The 9,094-nt window shown below is 38.9% G+C and overlaps 1 protein-coding gene across 1 annotated transcript; it reads right to left on the bottom strand.

The window, feature by feature from the left end:
* Nucleotides 1-3,184: 3,184 nt before the first annotated feature.
* LOC148565900 (uncharacterized) lies at nt 3,185-6,466 on the bottom strand. Its single transcript, XM_088487288.1, has 3 exons — nt 5,830-6,466; nt 5,470-5,656; nt 3,185-4,163 (listed from the first exon to the last, which is right to left on the bottom strand). Exons 1-3 carry the CDS (start codon nt 6,464-6,466, stop codon nt 3,185-3,187), a joined length of 1,803 nt encoding a protein of 600 aa, XP_088343414.1.
* Nucleotides 6,467-9,094: the final 2,628 nt, after the last annotated feature.

The raw sequence follows: 9,094 nt of genomic DNA on the forward strand, positions 1-9,094 counted from the left end.
TAAAATAATAAGCTATAATTAATATAACATAATACTGAAATTAATTTAAAACATATATATCTTTTTTAGTTCCCTTAGGGTGTATATGGGTCAGGTAAAGTCGGGTTTATTTTGACCCGGATCCGATCCGAAATGATGACCGGATCTATTTTTGAGATCCTTATTCGATCCTAAACCCGATGAAATTACCCAAATTAACCCCTAAAATATTCTGAGTCGGAGCATATCTTCGAAACAAGTGGGACCATAAACACCCTAATAAAAAGAAAGGGTTATCAGGATAACTATATAATTATACTCACAATGTTTCTCTATTATCTTTGAATTTCTCTCCATGCATGTAAGATGAATGAATGAAATAAATAACACTAATAAGCAAGACTCATCTTTCAATTGAAGTTTTATTTTTATAGAATCTTATTGTATAATTTGAATCTTATTAAAATAAAATTACCCTAAATAACATGGACAAGCCAATTCTAGATGCCATTTGCATAAAATTAAAGTGGAAGACGTACTTAAAAAATAGTATAATTATGTATCCAGGCGAGTTAACAATGATCAGGGCGAAACTTTTTACTACGGAGGCGAGGAAGTGGTTTCCAAAAAAAATTCTTTTATAAAATAATAATAAAAGAATGACTCCCTTTTTTTTTTTTGACATAGCCTTGGGCCATATAACTGACCCGGCTAAACAACCAGAACTCACATTCGCTCCAAGACCCGACCCGGTACGAGACCCACCCTAAGGAACCTAAGCCAATCTTCTTCTTCGATGATACTCTGTTAGCACGTTGCCGCTGGCGCCGGAAGTTCCATTGAAGAGCCGAGGACTTGATGAATGCATCTGTAGCCGAACTCGATCTTCGTCATTGAAATCCCCAACCCGAATTCCCAATATTTCTTTATGGGATGTTCCATCACCGCATATCGCCGTTGATTTGGCTCGATGAAGATCCTGGAAAAGGGTCCGCCGTGCAGTTCCTACATTACCGATCGAGAACTCGACTATGCTGCTCCCTTGCCGCCAAGTCCACCGTGAGGGACTTTAATTTGTTCGTCGGTGCCCCCACCTTGAGCCGTTCTCTCTCTATCGATTATGCGATTTCGGGTTTCTCTGGTAGACCGTCGACCAACTGTGAATCGTGACTGCTCTCCCCCTTCAGCTTCTTCCCTGTTTGTGGTTTCCGCTTCCATCGCTGCCAGTTGGTGAGCTAGTTTGTTGCCTTCTCTTGGAGTCCAGGTAGCTCCCACATCCGGAGCCTCGTCCAGTGATAGGTGAAAATCAGATTCCACACCAAAACTCACCGGCAAGTGAATCGGGTCGCATCAAGTAGTAATTACTCACAAGAGTGAGGTCGATCCCATAGGGATTTATAGATTGAGCAATTTTAGTTAGGTGATTAGTTTAGTTAAGCAAACAGTTGATGATTTGAGTGAAACTTAAATAGCAGAAGCTAAATTGCATGAAAATAAAAGGGAGAGGGGAAATTGACAGAAAAGTAAAGTGCAGAAGAGTAAATTGCATGAAACTTAAAGTGCAAGAAAGTAAAAGAGCTTAAACTTAAATTGCAAGAAAAGTAAATTGCAGAAACTTAAAGTGCAAGAAAGGTAAATTGCTGAATCTAAATTGTTGAGAACTGTAAATTGCTTGAAGAGTAAATGGGATTTGGGTGCTGGGATTCAGAATTCAACAAGAAAATATAAATTGAAGCAAATCAGAAAGCTAAACAAAAAGGAAAATTGCTTGAAGAAACAAACAGTAAGAAAACTTTATTCAATTATGAAATTCTTAAGCAGAAATTTAAGATCGAAGAAGAACAAAAAGATTAGAAAGTAGATCTAGATCTCACTAGTTCTCTTGATCCAGCAGAAAAGTAATTGCAAAAGAAATAAAAAGAAAGATAGTAAATGAAACTTAGATCCAATTCTCCAATTCCCAAAATAGAAAAGTAGAAGTTGCAGAAGAAGAAAATGAAAACAGAAAACTAAACTCAGATCCAATTCTTAGAACAATTGAGAAGAGAGGCAAAAAGATGATTCTCAAACTTAAAATCAATGAAGCTCTTCAATCTCAATTCAAATTCCAAGAACAGAAAGCAGAAGTTGCAGAAGAAATGAAAATGCAGAAAGAAAAACTCAGATCCCAATTCCCAAATTCAGAACAATTCAAATCAAAGTGAAAACTAAAAATGGAGCTAAAGGTAAAACTAAAATGAGCCAAAGATCATTTACAAATCAAATTAACTCCTATTTATACACTTTTCTATTTTTGGTTTTCAGAATTTGGAGTGGGCTTTTCAAATTGGTCAAGAAGTGGGTCCAAGATGGTATTTCCATTGAAATTGGACCAAGGGCCACTTCCAGGGGAGCGCTCAGTGAGTAAAGAAAACGTAGCGCTACTCGTGCTTAGTGTGCTTCCTTCAAACCAAGCCTCTTAGTGTATGCAAAGCGCTCAGTTGGAAATTCCAACGTAGTGCCCCTTGCTTGCATTCGTTTCCTTCTTCGAGCCCTGGCTGTCCCCTTTGTGCCAAATTTCTTGTAGTAAAGTAGTGCTTAGTTAACTGAATTAACGTAGCGCCCTTTCTATGCCTTGTGCGCGCTTCTCTTGGTTCCCATTTCGAACCTAGCTGGCTTCACTTCTTGATATCGCGCCTTGCTTTTATTTTTGATGGGCCACGATAAAGTGAAACAAGTTAACGTAGCGCTCTCTCCAATTGAGCGCTGGGCTTGTTAATTTGGCATCCTTGTAGCGCTTCATTTGGAAACTTAACGTAGCGCCCTTGCCTTTGCTTTGGTGCTTCTTCCTCTAGCGCTCAATTAGAGAGCACTGCGCTCATTATTCGAGTGCTGGCCCTTGCCCCTTTTGATGCGCAACGCTTTAATGTCTTGGGTCACACTTTTCAAAGCGTGGCCTAAGGTCCAAAGCGTGCTCTAAGATTCCTTTTTCCTTTTTTCATCATTTCTTCACCTACAAGTAATCAAAACAACCAATCAAAGCATCACCAAATTCACAAGATTTCTAAATCATTCAAAAACCAACTAATTCTAGCTTAAGTCTCATGATTTTGTGGCAAATAATTGATGGTTGATTGAATTGACATAACCATGCAAATCCACTCCAAATCACTTACTTATAATGCAAGAAAGTGCATAAAACCTAATGAAACAAGTGAAAAATGCTTCAAAAGCTAGCATAAGATGGCTTGTCATCATCTAGCAGCTGAAGAATGTCTCTGATGATGACATCTGCTTCCGCTATGAGCATTCTGGCCTTAATCGCTTGAATCAGAGGTAAGCAATCTGTTTCAATTAGACAATCTGGTATTTGTAGATTTTTAATAAGAATGAGTGCCTCTCTGTATGCTTGAGCTTCTGCCGCTAAAGCTGAAGTTGTGGTGAATGTTGATGTTGTTCCTGTGATGATTTTTCCTTGCCAGTTTCTGATGACGACAGCTGAAGCTGCCTTGCCTGTTTTCTTATGGAAAGTAGCGTCTGTGTTTGCCTTCAACCTGTTGTATGGCGGAGGCCTCCAGGTAACTCTCCTCCTCTCACCATATATGCCTGCTCTTGGTATGTTGTCCATGTTGAGTCCCTTAGTTGCATTGTGATAATCTGCAGCTAGATGTTCTGAACTGATAATAATATTTTCTGGATTGACTTTTGTTTGCTGGAATATGTGCTGATTCCTTGCTTTCCATATACACCAACAAACGCATCCCAGATTACACAAAAATTTTTCATGTTCCTTCCCTGTCCTGCTCTTTATTTTCTGAATTGTATCCATCAACCATTTTTCAAAGGATGTCACGTTATAGACCGTAGGCACTATTTGAAGGCTAGATCCAAACCACACCGCTTTAGTCCATGGACACAACAGTAATGCATGTTCAATAGTTTCTTCCTCATCCTGGCATATGCTACATGTAGGTCTAACTACATTTTTTCGCTGGTACAAAATTATATTCACTGACAGAATTCTATGTACTGCTCTCCATAAGAACATTCTCACCTTTTGTGGCACTGGTAACCTCCAAATAACCTCCCAGACCTCCCTCAAATTCTGACTTGTCGAAGCTTTGCTGAGTTTTGTCTCTTCTTTTATGTCTTTCTCCTCCTTCGCATAACGGTAGCCGATTTTCACTGTGTACTGTCCATCGCTTCTAAATGGCCAAACCAAATGATCTTTTTTATTAATTAGACTGATGGGTGTCCTGGTAATTAGACTAGCTACGTTACCCGGAAATAAGTCCTGAATCTTGTTCGCGTCCCAGCCCTCCCCCTCTCTTATCAACTCACTCAGTTTTCTTATTCGACCTTCTCCGCTGCTCCCTAGGTTAGGGGTGGCAATAGGTAGGGTAGGGTAGGGTAGGGTTTGGAGTCAACCCTAACCTTACCCGCGGGTTGAGATTTTTATATAAACTCAACCCTACCCTACCCACAGGTTGAGAATATCTCAATCCTAACCCTACGCACTCTTAACCCGTGGGTACCCGACCCTACCCACGGGTTACAAAAAAAATGCAACGTTATTATATAACTTGATGATAATTTAAAATAGAACTGACTTTTATGTAAAAAAAAAGTTTATTAAATTATCAATTAATGATCTTCTTTTAATGACTAAGGATCTTTTGTATTTAGTGAGAAGTCTTTAGTTCAACATCCACTTAAAATATATTTTTATATAAGTATATAACATATACATATATAGGATGCGGGTTGGTTGGGTAGGGTTGAGGCTCAACCTGCACCCTACCCGACCCACACGAAAACCCTACCCGCACCCTACCCTACCCGCTACGGATCGGGTTGGAAACCCTACCCGACCGGGTGGGGTCGGGTTGGGTACCCGCGGGTAGTGTATATATTGCCACCCCTACCTCAGGTTATCTATTCCTGCCACCCAATTGTCCTCCCAAATGTCTATCTCCACTCCACTCCCTACGCTCCATCTACCCTTCCTTCTGAGGAAATCTCTTCCCGTCACCAAGCTCTTCCAAATCCAGGACGCGTTCCTCCCTTCTCCGGCCTCCCAAAGATTGCAATTAGGATAATAAATGGCCTTTAGAATCCTGACCCAAAGTACATCCTCCTCTTTTAGTAGCCTCCATGCTTGTTTAGCCAAGTGCGCAATGTTTTGGCACTCAAAATCTTTGAACCCCAAACCTCCATTTATTTTTCTCTTTGTCAATTTTTTCCAGCTCTTCCAATGTATGCTTCTTTTCTTTCTATTGTTTGTCCACCAGAATTTCGCAACTGCAGTTTCAATTCTTTTTGCAAAAGGACTTGGGGAATTTAATGACATTCATAGCGTAGACGGGAATCGCTTGTATTACTGCTTTTATCAAAACCTCCTTTCCGGCTTGATTTAATAGTTTCTCTTTCCATCCTTGCAACTTGTCTAGTATCTTCTCCTATATCCACTCCAAAGCCTTATTTTTGGATTTTTCCCATCTTGCTAGTAACCCTAGGTATCTTCCAGGATCCTCCCATGATGCCATTCCGGTGATCTCTTCGATGTTCACCCTCCTCTGAATAGATACTTGGCTTCCAAAAATCAGTCCAGATTTCTCAGTGTTGATTCTTTGACCTGATGCCTCAGTGTATTTATTTATAATTTGAATAAGTTGATAAATCTCCTCCTCTTGCGCACCTGCAAAATTATACAATCATCAGCGAATAACAAATGAGTTATGACCGGTGCTGTTGGAGCTAACCTTATTCCAGAAATCAGATTATCCTTCAATGCCTTATCCATAAGAATAGTGAAGCATTCTGCTGCCAAGATAAAGAGATAGGGTGATAGAGGATCTCCCTGTCTGAGACCTCTTTGAGGGTAGATCTTGGTTGACAGGATTCCATTTATTTTGAATCTATATGTAGCACTTCTCACGCAGCTCATCATCAACTTCACCCAATCATTGTTGAAACCGAACTCTTCCATGACCCTTTGCAAAAAATTCCATTCCAATCTATCGTAGGCCTTGTTCATATCCAATTTGATGGCTAAGTTTTCGCTTCCTGAATTTTCTTTTCTATTCAACTTGTGGAAAGCTTCCTGCACTATTACTATATTATCTTGTATGAGCCTTCCTTTTACAAACGCGCTCTGAAGCGAAGATATAATTGCATCCAGTACTTTCCTTAACCTCCCCACTAAGACCCTTGTTAGAATCTTATATATAAAATTACAGCAACTTATGGGTCTAAGGTGGTTTAGGCTTTCCGGTTGAGTCACTTTGGGAATCAAAACTACCGTTGTTTCTCCTAAGCCCTCAGGAATATTACCGTCCTCAAAAATTTGCTTCACAACACCACAAACTTCTTTGCTCAGAATATCCCAATGATGTTGAAAAAATAACCCATTTAATCCATCTGGTCCTGGAGCTTTTAATCCTCCCATACTGAATGCTGCCTCCTTAATTTCCTCATCACTAATTTTTGCCATTAGCTCATCATTCATCTCTCTAGTGACTCTCCTAGGTATTTCTCGTGCGCACTCTTCCAGGTTTATGTCCCCTTCAGAAGTAAACAGCTTAGTAAAATGCCTTTCTACTAACTTCATTATGTCTACTTCTCCTTGTACCCACTGTCCTTTTTCATCTTTCACTTTGTCGATTCTATTCCTGATTCTTCTCTGAATGGTTGTTGCGTGAAAGAAGGCTGTGTTTTTGTCACCCCATTTTATCCATTTCAACCTTGATCTTTGTCCCCAATATTTTCCTCTTGTTTCCAAAGATCTGAAATTTGGTTCTTCAACTCTCTCTCTTTTTTTTATTTCTTTCCGTCATGTCTGCTTCTTGAATATGATGTAGCTCTATTTTCTTTCTTTCTATTTCTTTATCTGCCCTCTTGAACTTCCTTCTGCTCTACTTCATCAACTTCGTTTTGCATCTATTTCTCTTTCTTGTGAATTGATTCCAACAATTCCTATTTCCATCATCTTGGTACCAACTCTTCCTGATCACCTCTTTGCACTCCTCATGCTCTACCCAATAAGCCTTAAACTTAAAATCTTTTTTTCTTTGAACTCGCGGTTGGGTATCCAAAATTAACGCACAGTGATCCGAACTTATAGCCGGTTCAGCCTTAAGAATAACATTCTGGTGCATCTGCAGCCATTTTCAATTAACAAGCACCCTATCTAGTCTTTCCCTAGTAATAAAATTATTTCTTAGGTTACTGAACCAAGTATATTTGCTTCCTTTAAGGTCGACATCTATTAAACCATTATCATCTACAAACTTTCTGAATGTTTCTAAATAAATTTTTGGTTGTGGATGGATGCCTACCTTTTCATCTTGACTCAAAATATCATTGAAATCCCCCAGAAAAGCTTGAGGTTCCTCCTTGCTCATGTTACTTACCGTAAGATCCTGCCATAGTTTCCTTCGCTTTTGAATAACTGGGTTCCCATATACGAATATACCCTACCATTTCAGATCATTATTTATATTAATATTAGTTTTAATATAGTTATCACACCATTCATAAACATTAAAATTAATATTAGAATTCCATAACAGACATAGTCCATCGAACAAGCCCCGAGGTTCTACGCAAAATATATTATCAAAATTAAGCCTTCTTATCCCGTTCACTTTTTCTTTTTTGGCCCTAGTTTCCATTAAAAATACTATGAGCGGCTTCACTTTTTTACATAGATTATATAACTCAGAGGTTGTCGGGGCAGCCGCTATTCCCCGACAATTCCATCTTATTATACTCATGGTTGAGGTTGGGGCATGTTAAGGCCCGCCTCCTCAGCCATTTGTCTTCCCTTAACTTGATCAGACACATGCATTGTTAGTTGATACTCTCCTATGTCCAGAGAGATGTTGTTGTTCTTCAATTTTTTGGGATCCCTATCCTCTTGCTCCTCCTTCCATTCCCTGTATGTCAGTAGTGGCACCTGTTTGTTATCCCGTTTCCTCTTTAAATTTAATTTCAATTCCAGCTTCTTCGTTAGTTGTGATTCCCAATCTGCAAATACTTCCGTTCCTTCCTCTTGATCTTCATCGCTTGCTAACTCAATGACGTGGCGAAAATTGGCGAGTTAAGAATTGTTAAAAGATATGCGTTGCAAGTATAGTTCTCAACCAACCAGAAATCCGCTTATCAATTTAAAAGGATGTCACAGAAATTAAAGTTAAAATACTGGGAGTATGAATCCCAGGTCGTCTCCCAACGAGTTGCAAGAAAGTGTGCTATTTTATTAATCAGATGGTTTTCAAAAAAGATTTGAGTTGAATGACAAGAAATTAAATCAGAGAATTAATGTAATTTAAATAAAAGCCTTGACTGGGAGTAGATTAGTTGGAAGCCCTATTCTTGTTGCAGGACTTTCAAGATTAATTGATAATTGGGGTTGTTCTGTTTAGTTATCCCTTACTAGGTAAGAGAAAGTCAAACAAGTTGGAATGCTGTTTCTATTCACAAGTCCCAATCTGCTTACTTAGAAAGACTGGCGTTAGCGACTAGAGAGCAAACCAATAATAAACCCAATTACAATTTCTCCCTTGAGCACTTCAACTCAAGGGTTCCTTTCAATCAACTCCCCATCAAGTTAGGGAACTACTCGCTCATTGTGAATGTGGAATTCATAACATAGGAAAGGGAATTAAAGGAAGACATGATAAATAAAACTCAAAGGAATTAATTAAAAATAAAAATAACTCTTGTATTGATAAATTCTAAAATTATCCAACAGTAAGATTGAAATAAATTAAAGGACATGGAAGAGTAAAGCCAAGTAAAGAAAACAAACTAGAATGACGAAGTCTTGATGAGGTAACAACTCTTCTCATTATCCCAATGCAAAAAGCAATTAAAAATCATAAGAACTATGAATGTATAGAGAGAAAACCTAGAGGAGAGGAAAACTAGATCTGAAAAACTAAAACTATCTAGAATGAATGTTGTTGTTGGTTTCTGCATGTTCTCTGGCTCTAGTATGCTTTTCTGGACCGAAAATTGGGTCAAAATATGGCCCGAAATCGTCCCCAGCGATTCTGCAGATTATGCAGATCGCGCACGTCACGCGATCGCATCATTCATGTGGACGCGTCATTCGGAGTTTTGCTTCTCCACG

This window comes from Arachis ipaensis, chromosome B5, assembly GCF_059453495.1.
Source record: "Arachis ipaensis isolate K30076 ecotype BB chromosome B5, ASM5945349v1, whole genome shotgun sequence".
Lineage (NCBI taxonomy): Eukaryota > Viridiplantae > Streptophyta > Magnoliopsida > Fabales > Fabaceae > Arachis > Arachis ipaensis.

Excerpts from the sequence above, each read along its gene's own strand:
- LOC148565900 (XM_088487288.1), bottom strand. The coding sequence starts at position 6,466 with ATGAATGATGAGCTAATGGCAAAAATTAGTGATGAGGAAATTAAGGAG. Across the intron at positions 5,657-5,829 it reads CAAGATCTACCCTCAAAGAG|GTGCGCAAGAGGAGGAGATT; the intron begins GTCTCAGACAGG and ends ATAATTTTGCAG. Across the intron at positions 4,164-5,469 it reads GATCCTGGAAGATACCTAGG|AAGCGATGGACAGTACACAG; the intron begins GTTACTAGCAAG and ends TTGGCCATTTAG.